Source organism: Dendropsophus ebraccatus, chromosome 9, assembly GCF_027789765.1.
Source record: "Dendropsophus ebraccatus isolate aDenEbr1 chromosome 9, aDenEbr1.pat, whole genome shotgun sequence".
NCBI classification, from domain to species: domain Eukaryota; kingdom Metazoa; phylum Chordata; class Amphibia; order Anura; family Hylidae; genus Dendropsophus; species Dendropsophus ebraccatus.
In genome coordinates, this window is record NC_091462.1 from 116322882 (window position 1) to 116343373 (window position 20492).

General features: G+C 47.7%; 2 protein-coding genes across 4 annotated transcripts; both read right to left on the minus strand.

The window, feature by feature from the left end:
* Positions 1-7584: 7584 nt before the first annotated feature.
* LOC138800573 (dynein heavy chain-like) lies at positions 7585-10188 on the minus strand. 2 transcript variants are annotated; one of them, XM_069982344.1, is made up of 2 exons: positions 9770-10188; positions 7585-9177 (listed from the first exon to the last, which is right to left on the minus strand). In XM_069982344.1, exons 1-2 carry the CDS (start codon positions 9922-9924, stop codon positions 8283-8285), a joined length of 1050 nt encoding a protein of 349 aa, XP_069838445.1. In that variant the 5' UTR covers positions 9925-10188; the 3' UTR covers positions 7585-8282. The 2 variants fall into 2 exon arrangements, with proteins under 2 accessions (XP_069838445.1, XP_069838444.1); XM_069982343.1 differs by having other exon boundaries at positions 7585-9435.
* A 1054-nt stretch (positions 10189-11242) lies between these two features.
* LOC138800574 (RING finger protein 112-like) lies at positions 11243-20289 on the minus strand. 2 transcript variants are annotated; one of them, XM_069982347.1, is made up of 13 exons: positions 20105-20289; positions 16832-17120; positions 16539-16751; positions 16236-16373; positions 16042-16146; positions 15889-15939; positions 14942-14986; positions 14731-14814; positions 14250-14373; positions 13857-13987; positions 13364-13417; positions 12025-12099; positions 11243-11743 (listed from the first exon to the last, which is right to left on the minus strand). In XM_069982347.1, exons 1-13 carry the CDS (start codon positions 20227-20229, stop codon positions 11327-11329), a joined length of 1851 nt encoding a protein of 616 aa, XP_069838448.1. In that variant the 5' UTR covers positions 20230-20289; the 3' UTR covers positions 11243-11326. The 2 variants fall into 2 exon arrangements, with proteins under 2 accessions (XP_069838448.1, XP_069838447.1); XM_069982346.1 differs by having other exon boundaries at positions 20078-20289.
* Between the last annotated feature and the right edge of the window lie 203 nt (positions 20290-20492).

Consider the following 20492-nt stretch of genomic DNA (forward strand, 5'->3'; position numbering starts at 1 on the left):
ATGGAATGTGGAGTCATTATACATAGTGGGACATGACATCATCTAAGACAGTCAAAAAATTTTGAGAGAACAATTTTATAGGTAAGATGGTAGAGAAGGATGGGTACAAAGAGTTAGGATATCTAGTACTGATAGAGCAGATGTTCTTGTGTAATGAATGATTGGTCCATTATGGGTGGTACACTTGGAAAGAAAAAGTCAACCCGTTTGATTCTTCAATGAAAAGTTTAATGACCGATGCCTTGTCTGATCCCGTGAGATCTGCTCTAATCCTTAGAGAAGACCACATAGGAAGTCCAAGAACAACTGAAAGAGGATGATGACTGGTGTCAAGATGGATGGGAACCATCAGAACCTGTGAGGAATCTGAGGAACCAGCAGACAGGTCACGTTAACCTAGAGGGACCCAGGAGGAGCTGGGTCTGATGTGATGGGGCATGAAATACATCAACTGGTTGAAGATTTTGGTAAAATTCTCAAATAACTATATTGGACAATGGAGTCGACTGTCCAGATTACAGAATAATGGTGACAAAAGATGACTACAAATTATAACATCGTATACTGGGTATTGTTATGGGTTGGGAGGGTCTAATAAATATTTGTAGGGGGGGGGGGAATTCCTCTATAAATATATGACCAGACATTGTCCTTTGCTGTATTCCTGCATCTCAGCAGTCACATCAGTCCCGGGTCTCTGGTGTATTCTTATCTGGAGGTTTCTGGGTTCCCGCCAGCTCCAGTGATTTATGGTGTTTTGTTTTGATAATGGACGGAGTCAGAAGCCGAGAGGTTAATTGAAAATTGGGTCCAACCCCAGACTGTAAGTGATCAGCTGTTGTGTCTGCACCGTGTAACTCCTCATATATAGTATATACTGATTCTCATCATACAGAGTATACACCAAACATGATGCTCATCCGCAGGACTCTTCATGTATACATCTTACCTGACCCTCATCCTCAGGACTATTCATGTTTCTTATCTGATCCTCATCCTCAGGACTCTTCATGTGTACATCTTACCTGATCCCTGTCCTCTAGACTCATCATAAAGAGTATATACCAAACATGATCCTCATCCTCAGGACTCTTCATGTATGTTTCTTACCTGACCCTCATCCTAAGGACTCTTCATGTATACATCTTACCTGATCTTCATCCTCAGGACTCTTCATGTATACATCTTACCTGATCCTCATCCTCAGGACTCTTCATGTTTCTTACCTGACCTTCATCCTCAGGACTCTTCATGTTTCTAACCTGACCCTCATCATCAGAACCCTTCATGTATGTTTCTTACTTGATCCTCATCCTCAGGACCCTTCATGTATGTTTCTTACTTGATCCTCATCCTCAAGCCTCTTCAGGTATGTTTCTTACCCGATCCTCATCCTCAGGACTCTTCATATTATTCGTCCTCCCATTTAAGGGAACCAACAATGCCGAAAATCGCCCTAATGATAAGGAAACATGCTGGCACATCACCCAGCACGCTTCCCAAACATCCTCCTGTACCCTCCGTGCCGCCCTCTATTAGACCGTATTGTTACTTTTATGAAGTCCTGCGCTGTATGTAAATGACGGGCAAGTAGTCATGGTGGGCGTATCTAGTCACTGTCCTGGGCGTATCTAGTCACGGTCCTGGGTGGTGGAATCGCTGTAATTACGCCCAGAGGGGCGTGATTGAAAGACCTGCGTTCCACGTCGGCGCTGCGGCGTTGTCTTTAGCACGCCACGCATGCGCTGTATGGCGGGAGAAGATGCTGACGTATGCGTGGCTTCCTGAAGACATCGGAACGCCGCCGATGTGGAACGCAGGCCCTGGGTGATGTTGGCGGAACGCAGGTCTTTCAATCAGGCCCCCTCTGAGTGTGATTACAGTGATCCCAACCACCCAGGACTGTGACTAGATACGCCCAGGACCGTGACTACTTGCCCGGCACTTACATACAGCGCGGGACATCATAAAAGTAAGAATACGGTCTAATAGAGGGGGGGGGGGCACGGAGGGTACAGGGGGATGTTTGGGAAGCGTGCTGAGTGATGTGCCAGCACGTTTCCTTATCATTAGGGCGATTTTTGGAGTGATTGGTTCCCTGTAAGTAGGTAACAGAATATTTTACTCTTTGTTCTTAGAGCGTTAAATAGTCGGAGAGTGATGGGGGAGGGGGCGCTGTGTGAGATGGATGTCAGTCTCCTTATAATCGCTCTGTGGGGCCCCCGGCGCCAGGATTTGATTATCATCTGGGGGACTTATTGTCTCATGGAGCCGTGTTCACACCATGTATGGTACATAGTGTGGGTCCTCGTGAAGCTGACGGATGATGTGATCGTGCACAGCTTACAGAAGAGATCACATAGGGCGATCACTGTGATCATACAGATGTAGCAGAGCTGGGTGTATCTCTTAGTACAGTCCTGTGTATCTCATCTGTTGTTATACATAGTGCTGTAACTGGCAGTACTACAAGGTTCAGCTCTGCTACATCTGTATGCGGCCTATGATAGCGGACTCCCAGCACCCGTAGGGTTAGTAATGGTCGGTTCTGATCTCCGCTCTGGATTTCCTGTGTTTCCTTCTTCACCTGTTTCCTGCTCAGATGAGGGGCCCCCAGGGGCCGGACTCACCCAGCCCATCCTCATCATCACTACAGAGACACCTGCTGAGCCAGACCGCCCTGACTGCAGCCAACGTATCACACAGGATGGGATTAGATACAGCCCTGACTGCAGCCAACGTATCACACAGGATGGGATTAGATACAGCCCTGACTGCAGTTAGCGTATCACACAGGATGGGCTTAGATACAGCCCTGACTGCAGCCAACGTATCACACAGGATGGGATTAGATACAGCCCTGACTGCAGCCAACGTATCACACAAGATGGGATTAGATACAGCCTTGACTGCAGCCAACGTATCACACAGGATGGGATTAGATACAGGTCTGACTGCAGCCAACGTATCAAACAGGATGGGATTAGATACAGCCCTGGCTGCAGCCAATGTATTACACAGGATGGGATTAGATACAGCCCTGACTGCAGCCAGCGTATCACACAGGATGGGATTAGATACAGCCCTGGCTGCAGCCAACGTATTACACAGGATGGGATTAGATACAGCCCTGACTGCAGCCAATGTATCACACAGGATGGGATTAGATACAGCCCTGACTGCAGCCAACGTATCACACAGGATGGGATTAGATACAGCCCTGACTGCAGCCAATGTATCACACAGGATGGGATTAGATACAGCCCTGACTGCAGCCAACGTATCACACAGGATGGGATTGGATACAACCCTGACTGCAGCCAACGTATCACACAGGATGGGATTAGATACAGCCCTGACTGCAGCCAACGTATCACACAGGATGGGATTAGATACAGCCCCGCAGCAGACATCATAAAGGATGGGATTAGATACACCACCACAGCAGACAGTATCACACAGGATGGGATTAGATATATAAGACAATACCACACAATAGATTTTTGTACAATGGCTCAGCAGACAGTATCACACATCGTAGGTTTAGATACACAGCTCTTCAGGCAGTATTACACATCATATGCTTACATGTACAGCTTTGCAGGCAGTGTCCCACATCATAGGATTAGATACACCGCTCTGGAGCCAGTATCACATGATAGGATTAGATACACAGCTCTGAAGGCAGTATCACACATCATAGGCTTAGATACACAACTGAGCGGGTCTTCGAGTTGCACTGGCACCCACACAGTTAAGTCGATAATGTGCTGCAGGCCGGGGGTGCGGGGAGAATGTTCTGCAGAATGTGATGTAATGAGAGTTTGGTGTCCAAGTGTCTGGGAACTCGGCCCGGCGTCCACAGACTAAACACTGGGGCCAAGTCTGAGAGTCTACAGAGCGACGGCCCAGACACCAATACAGCTCTGCCCAACCAGCAGCCGGTCTGTGATACTACAACTCCCAGCATCCCCCGCTGGGCTGGTATCAGAAGGGGCTGCTCATCACTGCAGAGTATGAGATCCCCCAGCAGGGGGCAGTATGGTGGACGGTGGGCAACCTCAACCAATGCCGGAGAAGCCCAAAACTAAAGAACGTCCCAGTCCACCCCCGTAACTACACACAGATGGGGTCTGAGGGGGGTGGCGTATGCTGATGATGTCACCGTTTGTGTCTCCACCCAGGAGGACAGGCGATGGGTCCGAGATAGATGTCCCAGATCATCCAGGAGAAGTGGGAGAGTCCCTGGCTGGGGTGGAGATCCTGGATTCAGTCTCCCGGACACTTGTCCAGATCACCAGGTGTCGGCAAAAGTCCTCAGCATCAGCCAAGGGGATTACCCCAAACAAAACTGGGACAGCAAGATTAGGATCGCTGCTCTGAAGGTTGAGCTAAGGAAGGGTCGGTCATTGACCCTCAGGGAATCCGATCAGAACGTTCCTTCCCCGTTCCAGCAATGAGTGCTGGAAATTAAACTAAGAGATTCAACAAAATGTAAAGTGAACAGAAAAGAAAAGTAAATCAGCTAAGTGTCTGTGAGAACGCTCATCAGGTCCACAAGGTCCATTAGCACTCGCACAGTCAGGGATTTGTAGGATTATAGTCAGACGTCTGATAACCAGTGATACCAGACATGTGAGAATCATCATCATCTTATATGTCATTACCTGAGCCAGAAACATCTGTCAAGGAGGCTTCAAACTGGGAGAGGAACAGCCAAACTCTGCTACAAAGGTGAGGAGGCGGTAGCAGGGCAGGTTTTAGACTAAAGGGCCTTTTACACGTGCAAAAAAAATTGCTAAATCGTTCCAATTCAAGTGATAATCTGGTGTAAACGCGGCAACGATGAAACAATGAGTGAAAATCCGCTCGTATGTCGCTGATCGCATCTTCTCAGCTGAGCTCAAAGTTAATCGTTCTCAGGTCTTTCAGTACAAACTTGCACAGAATATAAATACGAACGCAATGCAATTACCAATATTCACAGAAAATTTATAAAAGCAATTACCAATATTCACAGAAAATTTATAAAAGCAATTACCATGGCAATAGCAACTTTTCATTTATCTCCTCGTCTAGAGCAGTGATTTTCAACCTTTTATGAGCCGCGGCACACTTTTTATGCTTAAAAAATCCCGGGGCACACCAGCAACCAAAATGGCACAAAATGACACTAAAACAGGACATATTATACAGATAGTTAATAATATAGATTCTAAATGTATTTATACTCACTCAGTGTGAAACCTGGGCCTGTTTTCTTCTCCCCCTGTGCTTCTCTCCTGTGCTTCTCTCCACCATACTTCTCCCCCCTACTTCTCTCCTGTGCTTCTCTCCTGTTCTTCTCTCCACCATACTTCTCCCCCCTGCTTCTCTCCACCATACTTCTCCCCCCTGCTTCTCTCCTGTTCTTCTCTCCACCATACTTCTCCCCCCTGCTTCTCTCCACCATACTTCTCCCCCCTGCTTCTTTCCACCATACTTCTCCCCCCTGCTTCTCTCCTGTTCTTCTCTCCACCATACTTCTCCCCCCTGCTTCTCTCCACCATACTTCTCCCCCCTACTTCTCTCCTGTTCTTCTCTCCACCATACTTCTCCCCCCTGCTTCTCTCCACCATACTTCTCCCCCCTACTTATCTCCTGTGCTTCTCTCCACCATACTTCTCCCCCCTACTTTTCTCCTGTGCTTCTCTCCACCATACTTCTCCCCCCTGCTTCTCTCCAGTGCTTCTCTCCACCATACTTCTCCCCCCTACTTCTCTCCTGTGCTTCTCTCCACCATACTTCTCCCCCCTGCTTCTCTCCTGTGCTTCTCTCCCCCATGCTTCTGTCCTGTTCTTCTCTCCACCATACTTCTCCCCCCTGCTTCTCTCCAGTGCTTTTCTCCACCATACTTCTCCCCCCTACTTCTCTCCTGTTCTTCTCTCCACCATACTTCTCCCCCCTGCTTCTCTCCAGTGCTTCTCTCCACCATACTTCTCCCCCCTACTTTTCTCCAGTGCTTCTCTCCACCATACTTCTTTCCCCTACTTTTCTCCTGTGCTTCTCTCCACCATACTTCTCCCCCCTGCTTCTCTCCTGTGCTTCTCTCCCCCATGCTTCTGTCCTGTTCTTCTCTCCACCATACTTCTCCCCCCTGCTTCTCTCCAGTGCTTTTCTCCACCATACTTCTCCCCCCTACTTCTCTCCCCCCTGCTTCTCTCCCCCATTGTTTTCTCTTGTTTCACAGGGGCACCATACTGTAGTTTGGGGAACTTTCTCCGTGGCACACCCGACCATGTGTCGCGGCACACTAGTGTGCCACGGCACACTGGTTAAAAATCACTGGTCTAGACGCTTCTTTAAAAGAAAAAAATCATTGTTTGTAACAACCCCTTCCCCCGTCGATCCTCTCTTCTCATTCAGTATCAGACTGTCCTTCGGCTCATGCGCGGCTGCCTGGGGGTGTCCTGACCTATCCCTAGGCAGCGCATGCATCAGAGAACTCGCTGTGCGCCGGGGCTGGGGCGTCTCTAACATGCGCTCCCTGTGCTGGAAGCCACGGCCACAGGCGTACAATGAGTTCTCTGATGTGTGCGCAACCCACACCTGTACCAGCTGTTTCCTTCATTAGGCTAGGTCCACACTATATGTAAACAGTAATATTGCACAACAACGGCCGTTCATAGTGTAAGCCTAGCCTTAATCTTTATTGCACTGAAGTTTACAAGTAAAGCCATTCCTTGTTAAAGTGCTGGACTCTGTGCTCCTTCCTCTGCCGCACCTGCCCCCACACCTTGTGCTCCCCTCTACAGGGCCAAGTGCCAGTGTGTCTGAGGGTGGGTGGTGCCGCTCCTGACCACCGTGACAAGTGTCCTAGTAAAACACCTGAGCCCACCTGCTGTATGTGTGGTCAGCCCCCGCATGATGTTATAGCGGTGGGACGGCCGGTCACTTGCTAGGTGGAAGTCTGATGCCACTTCCTGTGGTGGATGGCCGAGATACAGCCGGACCTTAAGGGTTTTGTCATGTGACGCTAGTGCCAGGTGGGCACACAGGTGTAATGGCACGCCTGCTTTTAGGCTGGGTTCACACTACGTATATTTCAGTCAGTATTGTGGTCCTCATAGCAACCAAAACCAGGAGTGGATTAAAAACACAGAAAGGCTCTGTTTACACAATGTTGAAATTGAGTGGATGGCCGTCATTTAATGGCAAATATTTGCTGTTATTTTAAAACAACGTCCGTTATATTGAAATAATGGCCGTTATTTACTGTTATATGACGGCCATCCACTCATTTACAACATTGTGTGAACAGATCCTTTCTGTGTTTTTAATCCACTCCTGGTTTTGGTTGCAATATGAGGACCACAATACTGACTGAAATATACCGGTTGTATCCTTCTCCCCTGTGGTCGGTGTCCTGTCGGGTTGCTGCCGGGTCCATTGGGATAGTGTAGACAGGTGGTCAGAGCGGTGTAATGACCCTCCCCGATGATAGGACCCGTCACCCACAGAGAGGGGAGATGTCCCAAGGTTGCGGTGTATATGCTGTGCAGGTGGTGGCGAATAATCACAGACTCAGGTGATAACATTGACTTGGTTTACTCTTTGTAAATGTGCAGCAGGTGATACAACGGAACTTAAATACACTTGATAAAGTTCCAATAAATACCCGAACATAAAACCACCAGATCTGTGGGATAAGTGCTAAGTAGGATGTAGTAGAGTTGTACTGAGGTAGTAGAGAGGAGAGTGCCGTGAGAGTCTCAACCCATGTAGTAATGTGCTCTGCCGGGAGGTTGGAGTGCATAGAAGAATACTTGAGGAAGAAGAAGCAACAACCTGTGCCTGTGTATTGACCTTTCCTATAGTCTTGAAACCACCTGATGCCCACTAGCTTTGGCAGAACCGTACCAATGGGTGACACAGGCCCCAGACCCTGTTACCTGGGATGAGCGGAATGGTTAGGGTTTCCTAAGTACACCCGCGCTGCCAGATGGAGTTCATATACCTTTTAGTAACTTTGCTTCACCCGGATCAGCTCCTAGCTCTTTGGCTCTCTTGTGGATACTGTCATACACTGTAGTGACTCCTAGTCCTCAGCCTGGGTTGAGGTTATCTGTAGGCTAGTCCTCTTCTGAAGGGCTTAATAGGGCATCACACAGTGTGTGTGGTGCCTTTAGAAAGGGGTTTGTAAGCAGGCTCTGTCCACCAACCGTGTGGAGAGGTATCTGAGCTGCGTCCTCTCATCACCAAAGCTCAGCTAAGACTCCTCCTCCACCCAAGGGACTAACTTCCTAACCAGCATGTAAAGTGCACTGTGGTTTGGTGGAAAGGGTATAATGATAGGTGTGAGCGGTATAATGATATATGTGAGCGGTATAATGATATATGTGAGCGGTATAAAGATATGTGTGATCGGTATAATGAAGTGTGTGAGCGGTATAATGATGTGTGTGAGCGGTATAATGATAGGTGTGAGCGGTATAATGATCGGTGTGAGCGTTATAATGATGTGTGTGTGCGGTATAATAATGTGTGAGTGGTATAATGATAGGTGTGAGCGGTATAATGATATATGGGAGCGGTATAATGATATAAGTGAGTGGTACAATGTGTGTGAGGTATAATGATGTGTGTGTGCGGTATAATAATATGTGTGAGCGGTATAATGATAGGTGTGAGCAGTACAATGTGTGTGAGGTATAATGATGTGTGTGAGCGGTATAATGATGTGTGTGAGCGGTATAATGATATATGGGAGCGGTATAATGATATAAGTGAGCGGTACAATGTGTGTGAGGTATAATGATGTGTGTGTGCGGTATAATAATATGTGTGAGTGGTATAATGATAGGTGTGAGCAGTACAATGTGTGTGAGGTATAATGATGTGTGTGAGCGGTATAATGATGTGTGTGAGCGGTATAATAATATGTGTGAGCGGTATAATGATAGATGTGAGCGGTATAATGATAGATGTGAGCGGTATAATGATATATGGGAGCGGTATAATGATATAAGTGTGAGGTATAATGATGTGTGTGAGCGGTATAATGATGTGTGTGAGCGGTATAATGATATAAGTGTGAGGTATAATGATGTGTGTGAGCGGTATAATGATGTGTGTGAGCGGTATAATGATGTGTGTGAGCGGTATAATGATATAAGTGAGCAGTACAATGTGTGTGAGGTATAATGATGTGTGTGAGCGGTATAATGATGTGTGTGAGCGGTATAATGATGTGTGTGAGCGGTATAATGATGTGTGTGAGCGGTATAATGTGTGTGAGCGGTATAATAATATCTGTGAGCGGTATAATGATAGGTGTGAGCGGTATAATGATATAAGTGAGCAGTACAATGTGTGTGAAGTATAATGATGTGTGTGAGGTATAATGATAGGTGTGAGCGGTATAATGATAGGTGTGAGCAGTACAATGTGTGTGAGGTATAACGATGTGTGTGCGTGGTATAATAATATGTGTGCGTGGTATAATAATATGTGTGAGCGGTATAATGATATATGTGAGATATAATGATGTGTGTGAGCGGTATAATGATATATGTGAGATATAATGATGTGTGTGAGCGGTATAATGTGTGTGAGCGGTATAATGTGTGTGAGTGGTATAATGTGTGTGAGTGGTATAATGTGTGTGAGTGGTATAATGATGTGTGTGAGCGGTATAATGATATATGGGAGCGGTACAATGTGTGTGAGGTATAACGATGTGTGTGCGTGGTATAATAATATGTGTGAGCGGTATAATGATATATGTGAGATATAATGATGTGTGTGAGCGGTATAATGATGAGATGAATCTGACAATTGGAAGATGTGACCTGGAGGAAGAAAGAGCAGTTGAGGGAAGCCTGGAGCAGCCATTTTGATGAGACAGCTGGTATAGTAGATGTAGACGGAGAGACCTGAGGCCATCTATGTGAAGCATCTTCCAGAACTCCCAGCTTCTGTGGAGAGCAGCTATACTAGTCTGTGACTGGTCCTGTTGGTAGATTTGCTGAGATACTATAGGAACTGTGTCCACTCCAGTTGTGGAGAGAAACGACCGCCATCTTTGTTACAGATCTGTGACCGGAGGGACCCGCTCATTCAGTAACCATCTACTGGAGACCTGGGTTAGTAGCATGCATGCTATATAGAGATGATCGAAAAGCACAAAATCTTAGGTTCTATAGAACTCGAACCTTATTGAACCTGCAGCATTTGATTCCTGATGCCTTCCTGGTCCGTGGGGAAGGAAGAGACAGCCCAGGTGCAACCTATTGCCTAGGCAGAATCCCGGAATTCCAGGCGGTACCCAAGCTGTCTCCTCCTTCCCCACGGACTGGGAAGGCATCAGGAATCAAATGCGGAAGGTTCGAGAAGGTTCCAGTTCTATAGAACCTAAGATTTTGTGCTGTTCGATCATCTCTAATGCTAACCTTTCTGGGACAGATATTGGGCCTGTAGATGGGTTAGTCAGGGCTATTGTCTGTGACAGGAACATCACAGCATACTCACCCATTTGTCTTGTTATCTTGTTATTTGAATGTGTAAATAGTTTATAAGATTGTAAGCTGCTGTGCTACACCGCAAACGCCCATGAGACGCACCCCCCCCCCCCCACACACACATATTGGTTCCTGATTATTCAGGTGATTAGTAGGTATATGGCGGACGGCCTGAACTCGCTAGTAGGTAAAGTTACCGTGTGTGTATGTGTGTATCATACAACATGTTTCTGGGGGACACGCTGTGTAGCACAGGGGTCTCGGCTTTAGCCTGATTGTATATAAGTGCAGTTCTATTTAAACTGGTGTTAAAGTCTCTTTCCTCGTTCATGGCTTCGCTGTATCCTGGGGAGCCCACCCCGGTACACAGCTCACACAAATATAGAACCTTAGCAGTAGTATGAAGTGGAGTTGCTGAGCTGTTCAGGTTCGGCAACGGTCTCCAGACCTAAACGTTTGCCATTTGATCCTGGTGTCTGTATAATTTGGATACCGCCCTAGGGCACCTAGGCAAACCTGGATACGGCCTATGTTTTCTTGGGCTCCCGAGGGTGGCATCCATCTTCTCCAGACATCAGGGGTAAAATGGCAAACGTTTAGGTCTGGAGAATGTTGCCGAACCTGAACAATTCGGCAACTCCACTCAACTCGATTTCTCGGTCCATGTGAGTGGTGGAGATCCAGGTCTTGTAGAGACGTTTCACTGGTGTAAAACACTGTATTAGGAGAGCACACATAGCAAGGAGGATCAAGGGATTTATCTAAAAACTTGCAATATCGAGATTGTGCCAAATAACTCGCTTTGCGTTCAGTGACAAACATGTAAATTAAAGACCCCCCCGGAAAAATCTCCCCACGAGAGCAGACAACCCGGTTTTCAGCAGTCCAACAGTGCTTGCTGCCACCTCCATAGCCACTTCCATAGTCGCCTTCTCTGCTACTGCGGCTGCCACTGCTGGCTGTGTCGCCATGACTACAGACCCCTGGGCTGCAGCAGCCCCGACCACTCCATATATCCCCAGACCTGCAGTGACTCCTAACGTGACCGCATTGCACGTGAAACGTGTGGTGTAACCAGAGCAGAACTTCTCCTGCTCCTCCAGGAGATGAGACTCCAGCTCTTGCTGCAGCTCGGAGTGATGAGAGGAGTTGGGCCCCAGGAGAGAGTCTCTGAATTTCGTAGAGAGTTCTTCCACTTTCTCAGAGACCAGGGTCCTCATGGTGGATGGGAGGAGATGGTACGGCTACAGAGAGGAGAGAATTAGAGACAATGAAATGAGTCTAGTCATTGGGGATGACCCTCCATGATCACAACCTCCTGCTCCTCTACATGAGGTACAGATCACAACAACATGGCTTCCTGCGTCTGAGGTTTCCACAAATCTAAGCCATGGCTCCTCCTGATGCCCCAATGGGCTTAGGTCACGATTTATTATTTTCCTAACAAAAGATTTGAGCCTTATCGGCAACAGAAGACAATGAAGCATCCACGAGAAGTCGAGAAGAATGAAACCTCTTCACTTACCTGTTTCTTCAGGAACTCCTGGAGCTCCTCTTTGGCGCCTTCGAGGGTCTTTTGGTTTTTGATAGCGTAAAACATCTGTAGGGGTAAGAGGACAAGACGGCTGTGAGACAGTGAGGAATAGGAGGTTTTACATGAACATATGGGTGAAGTGAGGGTGAGTGAAACCATAGACGGGAGTGTCACGCTGGTGTCCAAAAAGCTATTCCTGACTATCGGGACAGTCCGACATTGTTGCCTTCTGTTGTTACATGAACATGGATCAGGTGGTCATGGATATTGTCTCCCCCACACCATGAGACATCTCCCCATCCCAAACACCACGAGCAGTGACCACGTCCATTAGGTAAAGAGAAAAGAAGGTTGAATACTTTGACTCTTTCTTTCCTATCCTCCCCTGGTGACTCCGCTTTTTTTTTTTTTTCCTCCTTTTGGCCATGGAGGATTTGGCCGATTATCGCTCCGTGGAACAGGCCCCTTAGACTCTAGTGAATATTGTTACACTCTAGTAGAGATGAGCGAATCGGGCGTTTAATTTGTCACGTTGTGATTCGCAAATTCGCCAGATTCGCTTTGCAAATTTGTTAAACATGGCGACCGCATATGTTAGCTTACACCTACACAATTGCATACATTACGCAGATGCAATTATTACACAGTTGCGAATAATACGCAGTTGTGTACATCACAACATAAACATTTGCATGTTCGAAAATTATTGTTGTAACCATTCCATTTACGAACATGTTCGCTCACCACTATTTTTAATGAAATTCGTTCGTATGCGCTTCGCGAATTCATGCAAGTATTTGCGAACTTTGCGAAACAAATTTCCGAGTGATTCGCTTATCTCTACTCTCTAGTTAATGGTAAGATATCTATAGTAGTACACCAGATGAGGTCAAACAATAGCGCCATCTAGTGTGAGTATAACCATTAGTATTTTGTGCTTCTTGTTAGGACTCTAACTATAAAGATTGCTGTATCTGTGAAGAAGTAATATGTAGGAGTTTGACATTAGGTAAAGGATCCTACACTGATGGTCAGGTAGATCCATCAACCCAGAGATGGATCCAGAGTCATCCTATAGAACCTATTATATGATAAGCCCCCCGTGTGGGTGACATCAGGGCTGACGCGGAGTCGGCTCTGCTATGTCTGTAATGGTCATCACATGATAGGACCTTATTTCCCTCCTCCTCCATAGAGCACAGGAATGAATGGCCCCACGCGGTGAATGACCCCCAGGGTCTCGCGCCTGAAGGAGCTGTATAGCTCCCCGTACATATGGTGTTATTCTCAGCCACCCATTGGACACATCTAGTACAATCGCATCACTCACCTCCATTGGGGTTGAGAAACCATAATTCTGTTGCTCCAGAACATCAACAAAAACCTAGAAGAGAAAGCGGTCATTCTATTGCTAGCGTTATAATCTTCTGAAAACATTGTCCTGTAGTATTAGTTATGTGGCTCCACTCCTCCATTACATCATCTGTCATCAAGGCCCCATCTCTCCGCAACACCTCCACCTGTTCCCCCATGACATCTCCATTGTCTCCGCCCCTTCATGCCTACTTCATTGTTTCTGCCCCTCCACAACATCGCTATCATGTCCACCCCTCTAAGACATCGCTTTCATCACTTCCCCTTCATGATATCTCTATGGTCTCCTCACTATCCACAACATCTTTATTGTCTCCACCCCTCAGGACACTCTGTCTTTGACCCTTCAATGGCACCTCTATAGTCTCCGCCCCTCCATGGCACCCTGTCTCCGCCCCTCCATAATGCCTCTATCGTCTCCTCACTCTGACTGGTAATCCCAAGTTCACCTTTAACATGGAGGGAATATGGCCGCAGGTCAGCACTTCTCCACTTCTGTCCATTTTTATCCGATGCCACGCTCCCCGCACCACATCTGCCACGTACAACTTTAGACTGTCCTGAAAATCCTGGTCCATGTCTGTCAGGGGGACACAAAGCATGGCAGGTGTGGGTCTAATCGGAATGTACAAAGCTTTATGAAAAGATTGTGACCAAGACGTCTGGAGACGTTCCATCAAGTACGAAAAGTTGCTCCAGGATATATAAACATTCCCCCCGTCATCATGTAGCAAAGCATCATGGTCCAACATCCTGGAATGTGTATAATAATCACCACACATACGTCCCTCCATCACTGATCTCCGTCCTTACATCACCTCAGCCATTCTCCGCCATCTTACCTTGCAGTCTCCCCAGGCTCTCCCCCGTGATGCCTTTTCCTGGGTGTGGGAGAAGGAAGCAGCGAGTGTAACTGCTCTTCAGACCCCATAAAACTTTGGGGTAACTCTGGCCCTTCTGGAGTTTCTGGTATGGATATAAAAAAAACTGATAAACTCATATTCCAATAACATGGAGGAATCTGAACGATCTGAGATAGATTGGGTATTCCAAGACACAAGAGTGATGGAAACCCCTGGTGGGGCCATTCTATAAGCTGCATTCCCCTTCATGGAATAGGATCTGGTGCTTTTGGTCATTGTGAATGGTGACAAGACCTTCTGAGGGTTGTCCCTGCCGATTTGCTTTGGGCTAGGGGGAGCCATGTTAGGGTCTGCTTGGCCAATGGGAAATATTGGGTATCAGTCAGCTAGAAGAGCCAAGTCATGGGCTATAGAACCTACAATGATCGAGGTAATGGAAGAAGATCAAGTATTTTCTTACCTCAATTTCCCGACTGATATAAAAGCGGGCAGCGTCTCTGCTGCAGTTGCTGTCGTGCCAGTCTCTGATTAAAATGTCCAGGTACTGAACCAATATACAGGCGGTGGGAGGTATACAGAGAACATCAAGGAAATAGAAAGGTACAGAGAATTACAAATCTACCATCACCTCCTACAGCGGAATATGATGCAGACCAGATAGGATCACCCACCTGTAATCGCTGGGAGCCAAACTCCTCTCCCATATGGAGATACATCTGGAAGGGCACAGGTTGTTAGTCATTACTTATTATACAGAATATACCCAACAGGCCCCACAGTCTCTACTGGATCAGGAACATCTCAGAGGACACCACCTACCACCAGAAACTCAAACACTCAAACCAGTCCAGTTATATGGAGTAATGATCTGCTCCTATATTCATCTCATTGTAGATCAGCCTTTATATATCCAAAAACCTCTCTCCATCACCAACCAGATGTGAAGAACAGGTGCTGCTCATCATAGAATGACTCATCTTTTAGGATCTTACTAGACCTCATGCATTATTCAGGAAACGATTATATCTCTAGCTACCTCCAGGATGCTATAAGAACCAGTCACATCCCTCCACAAATCCTGCATGGGTGACGTCATCCATACCTGGTATCTACAAGACGTCATTGCAGCCCTTCAGGGTTCTTGAGTCTGCTCTCCAGAAAGCGTCCTACCCCTCCATGGAACATTCATGAGGACACAACATCAAGTCTGCCTTCTCTATATCTACATGAAGTCATCATCCTTCTTGTCTGCTCTCCATGAAGCCTCCAGAACCAGTGGCATCCCTCCATAGATGATCCATGGGGACCCTCAGACTCCCAAGTATCTACAAGGAGTCATCAAGCCTCTTGAATTTGCTCTCCTTGAAGCCTAAATAACCAATCACATCCCTTTATTTTTCTGTCAAGAAAACGTCCCAATGTTTTCCTGTATGGATTCACAGACTCCTGGACTAACTCTTCAAGCATCTCTTTCAATGCGTCCATTGCAATCCAGCCACAGTCAGCCAGTCAGTTCTAGGTCCCTGAAGGAACCATTTAGCACCCATGTCCACTCAGAGACTGTATTTCAGTAGGACCTGTAGTCGAGTGACCGGCCGAATGACTGCACAATACTCACCTCCATGTAGTCCAGTTCTGTCTCCTTTAAGCTTCCCACAACGTTGAAAACCTAAAAGATATAACAGATAATTAAATGGATTCCTCTTCTTAGCAATCTCAATGATTCATCATCTTATAAAGGAGAATACAGGAGACCTGAGAGATTCCTTACCAAATGAGAGCTGAGGAGCATGGACAATGCAGACAGCTTAATGCAGCTTTCCCGGTCACCCTCAATGTCCAGTGACCCCTCAGTGTCCAGAATGTAGACCGCGACCTGATGAGGAGGTAACATTGGGTCAAAGTGAAACAGACTAAAAAAGACTTGATTGAGTCTATGACTACAATGTGATTGACAGATCTCACCTTCTCTCCGTCACGGCCCAAGATGAAGGGTCTGTTCCACATCCAGATGCCCTTTGTGGTGCTATCTATGCCGCATCTCCATTCAAAGCCTTGGAGGGGCTCGTCATCGCCACCGAGACTGAACTCCTCGCCCTTCTCCTACAGAACGTTTCCAAAGGCGGCCATCAGGATATGTTCACATTCCTACAATCCCCGCAAGAGGTAACCCACCCCCAAACCTTGATCCCTCAAGTTGTTGGGCAATTATTGTTCTGACATCTTAAGAAACATGCCCTGTGCATAGTAGGTTTGTGCCCCCATCACCTGACTCTCCAAGGCTCTCATGATGTAATTCATCAGGAATGACTTCCCCCGACGCTTTTCTCCGATGACGCAGAGCAGGTAGACGGGGTAATGAGACAGATGACTGTGCATGAAGCAGTCGGAGACCACCGACTGGTCCAAGTGTAAGTGGCCACTACCATCTGTCCACACCAGCTGCACCGGGTAACCCTTCTCAGGAAATCGGGGACTTTCCTGTGGAAACAGATGCCGGTCATGTCGCTGTCAATCCGTTTTTCATGATTTTTCTTGTATACCGTTGCACGAATATTTACCATCTCACTGGTTTTCTCCTGGATCCCCTTTTGGATCTTGTCGATGAGATTCATCAGGCGGTAGTCGGGGACAATCTGATATGGGTTGCATTGTGTTCGGCACTCGGGGCACAGGTAACCCTCCGCTTGTGGGGCGCTCCAGTGTGTAGTTATGCAGTTTCGACAGAAGGTATGGCCGCAGGCGATAGACACCGGATTTTGTAAATCATCAAGACACACTGAGCAGGTGATGTCCTCTGCCAGGGACTGGAAGCCAACGGTGCCATGTGGAGGCAGCGGAGGGTCATTACTGAGAAAAGACAGAGAAAAACTCAACTAGAATCTGCAAAAACAGCTGGGTAGTTCTGAAGAGTACTTCCCTGCCAGGGACGTAGCTAGTAATCAAGGGGCCCCATAGCAAGATACTGTATGGGGCCCCATGAATCCTGTATGCCCCCATCCCCAGGAGAGATGGGAGAACAGGAGGCCACGGGTCTGCACCGGGTCATGTGAGTATGTGTAACAGGTGAGGGCAATCTTTTGTCTGGAGGTGCAATGCTGTCTCCGACCACAAGAGAGACTGGCAGGACAGGGAGCCCTACCTGTGGGTGCTGTGAGCCTTAGGGCCCTATTCCACCGGACGATTATTGTTCAGATTATCGTTAAATGATTCGAATCTAAACGATAATCAGAAATGCAGTTAACGATTAACGACCGAACGAGAAATCGTTGATCGCTTTATAAGACCTGGACCTATTTTTATCGTTGCTCGTTCGCAAATCGTTCGCATTGAACAAGACGTCGTTCGGTCGTTTGCAATAGATACGAACGCAATAGAGAAGAAATAGTGAAGAAAAAACTATCGCAATTACGATCATAAGTAACGATTATCGTTCCATGGAAATGAGTGAACGTTTTCAGGTCTTTCACAATAGCGGTCGTTTGAGATCTTTAATCGTTAACGATTATGCAAACGATAATCGTCCAGTGGAATAGGGCCCTTAGCTATCATGGAGGCAGACGATGTATCACAGGGGGGGGGGCCCCGGCCGCACTGGCCCCATAGCATTTGCGTGGTCTGCGTCAATAGTAGCTACCCAACTGTTCGCTCCCACATATGATATAAAAGGCGATGTTCCTAAACCAGCATTCTTTGCAGTTGACAGGGATCCGCTTAGGGAAACACACAGTAGACCTGTCGGCAGCTTTTTGCTGCCTAATATGGCTTCTTACTCTGAACCAGGAGACATAACTCTTGTTTCAATCTGTCTCTCCAGTGCTGAGATATAAGTTTTACAACTGTAAACAAGGTTAGCATATAAAATCTATGGGGCATTTCCCTGGTCTGCAAAATCCCAGCACTGTGTGACCCTTCTTTCCTAAGGCTCCTATACCTGCATGTAAATGTGAACATTGCTGGGCTTTTGCAGGCCAGGGGAACTCCCTGAGGGCTTTCTCATTCAATTTCTCAGCTTATATCTCAGAGCTGGAGTAAGAAATTGAAATAAGAGTTATATCTCCTGAATAAGGGTGAAAAAACACTATACACAGGCTTAGCGTTTGTCACCAAAAAGCTAATGACGGGTCTGCTTTACTGTCCAAAAACACCGGAGGAGGATAGTGCGGTTATGCTGTGTAGGTGTGGAGGAGGACAGTGGGAGTATGCTGTGGAGGAGGATAGTGCACTTATGCTGTGTAGTTGTGGAGGAGGACAGTGGGAGTATGCTGTGTAGGTGTGGAGGAGGATAGTGCACTTATGCTGTGTAGTTGTGGAAGAGGATAGTTTGGGTATGCTTTGTAGGTATGGAGTAGGAAGATAGTGCAGGTATGCTGTGAAGGTTTGGAGGACAGTATGGGTATGCTGTGGAGGAGCACAGTTCGGGTATGCTGTGTAGGTGTGGAGATGGACGGTGCGGGTAAGCTGTGTAGTTGTGGAAGAGGACAATGGGAGTATGCTGTGTAGGTGTGGAGGAGGACAGTGCGGGTATGCTGTGTAGGTGTGGAGTAGGATAGTGCAGGTATGCTGTGTAGGAGGTGTGGAGTAGGATAGTGCAGGTATGCTATGTAGGTGTGGAGGACAGTGCGGGTATGCTGTGTAGGTGCGGAGGATGATAGTGTGGGTATGCTGTGTAGGAGGTGTGGAGGAGAATAGTGCAGGTATGCTGTGTAGGTGTGGAGTAGGATAGTGCAGGTATGCTATGTAGGTGTGGATGATAGTGCAGGTATGCTGCATAGGTGTGGAGGATAGTGCAGATATGCTGTGTAGGTGTGGAGGATAGTGAATGTATGCTGTGTAGGTGTGGAGGAGGATAGTGCAGGTATGCTGTGTAGGTGGGGAGGAGTATAGTGCAGGTATGCTGTGTAGGTATGGAGGAGAATTGTGCAGGTATTCGGTGTAGGTGTGGAAGAGGATAGTTCAGGTATGCTGTGTAGGTGTGGAGGACAGTGCGGGTATGCTGCATAGGTGTGGAGGATAGTGCAGGTATGCTGTGTAGGTGTGGAGGAGGATAGTTTGGGTATGCTGTGTAGGTGTGGAGGAGGATAGTTTGGGTATGCTGTGTAGGTGTGGAGGACAGTGCAGGTATGCTGTGTAGGTGTGGATGAGGATAGTTTGGGTATGCTGTGTAGGTGTGGAGGAGGATAGTTTGGGTATGCTGTGTAGGTGTGGAGGAGGATAGTTTGGGTATGCTGTATAGGTGTGGAGGAGGATAGTTTGGGTATGCTGTGTAGGTGTGGAGGAGGATAGGTGTATGGTTCTGGTGTTGGAGTCCCCTATCACTGATAGTAGTAGAGGACACAGGTTCGTAGTCTTTGGCTACACTATGACACTTTGTGGCTAGCGATGGAATTACTGTGTTAATGTGATAACCACACGCAGGTCATTGTGTCACTTTCTTCTTTATCTCTGTGGGAAGTTACATGGTATCTACGGCCATATTCTTTACTTTTACTGCTGTTTCCCCTGCTCATCCAGAGCGACTCTCAACTCACAGGCCGGGGGACTCTGACCTCACCACAGGCTGGGGGACACTCACCTCACCACAGGCCGGGGGGACTCTCACCTTACCTCACCACAGGCCGGGGGGACTCTCACCTTACCACGGGCCGGGGGGGGGGACCCTCACCTCACCTCACCACAGGCCGGGGGGGCTCTCACCTCACCACAGGCCGGGGGGGCTCTCACCTCACCACAGGCTGGGGGGGGACTCTCACCTTACCTCACCACAGGCCAGGGGGACCCTCACCACAGGCCGGGGGGACTCTCACCTCACCACAGGCCGGGGGGACTCTGACCTCACAGGCTGGGGGACCCCACTGGGTCTACCGGTCCCCGGCTCCCTCCTCGGCTTCCTCCTTGGCCTCCTCTTTTGGGGCTCAGTCTGTCGCTGTGCTGTCCTCTGCGTCCTCCTGGCCTCCATGTTTGTTTATCTGCCTGTAGCCACCTCACTGGTTGTCACTGCCTGTCGCTGCCCCTCCTCTCCTCAGCTGTCAGCTGCTGCTCTTCCTCTCTCAGCTCGTCCCCGCCCCTTTATGATGTAGCAGAGCTGAGTTCGTCCATTAACTCTTTCCATCTCTGCAACCTGACACCGATCATCACAGACCTGACCTGCCCGGAGCTGCGCTCATGTAAGCTGCAGGGTGTGAGGAAACATTCTGGGAATTGAAAGGGCCAGTGTCAAGT

What these genes read in the sequence shown, in the direction of transcription:
- LOC138800573 (XM_069982343.1), bottom strand. Translation starts at nt 9,937, where the DNA reads ATGCTTCACATAGATGGCCTCAGGTCTCTCCGTCTACATCTACTATAC. An exon ending in GCTCACACACATCATTATAT is followed by an intron (nt 9,436 to 9,769) that starts CTCACATATATC and finishes ACATCGTTATAC; the next exon opens with CTCACACACATTGTACTGCT.
- LOC138800574 (XM_069982346.1), bottom strand. Translation starts at nt 20,229, where the DNA reads ATGGAGGCCAGGAGGACGCAGAGGACAGCACAGCGACAGACTGAGCCC. An exon ending in TCCCCCCGGCCTGTGGTGAG is followed by an intron (nt 17,121 to 20,077) that starts GTGAGAGTCCCC and finishes GTCTTTTCTCAG; the next exon opens with TAATGACCCTCCGCTGCCTC. An exon ending in AGGAGTTCCTGAAGAAACAG is followed by an intron (nt 11,744 to 12,024) that starts GTAAGTGAAGAG and finishes TCCTCTCTGTAG; the next exon opens with CCGTACCATCTCCTCCCATC.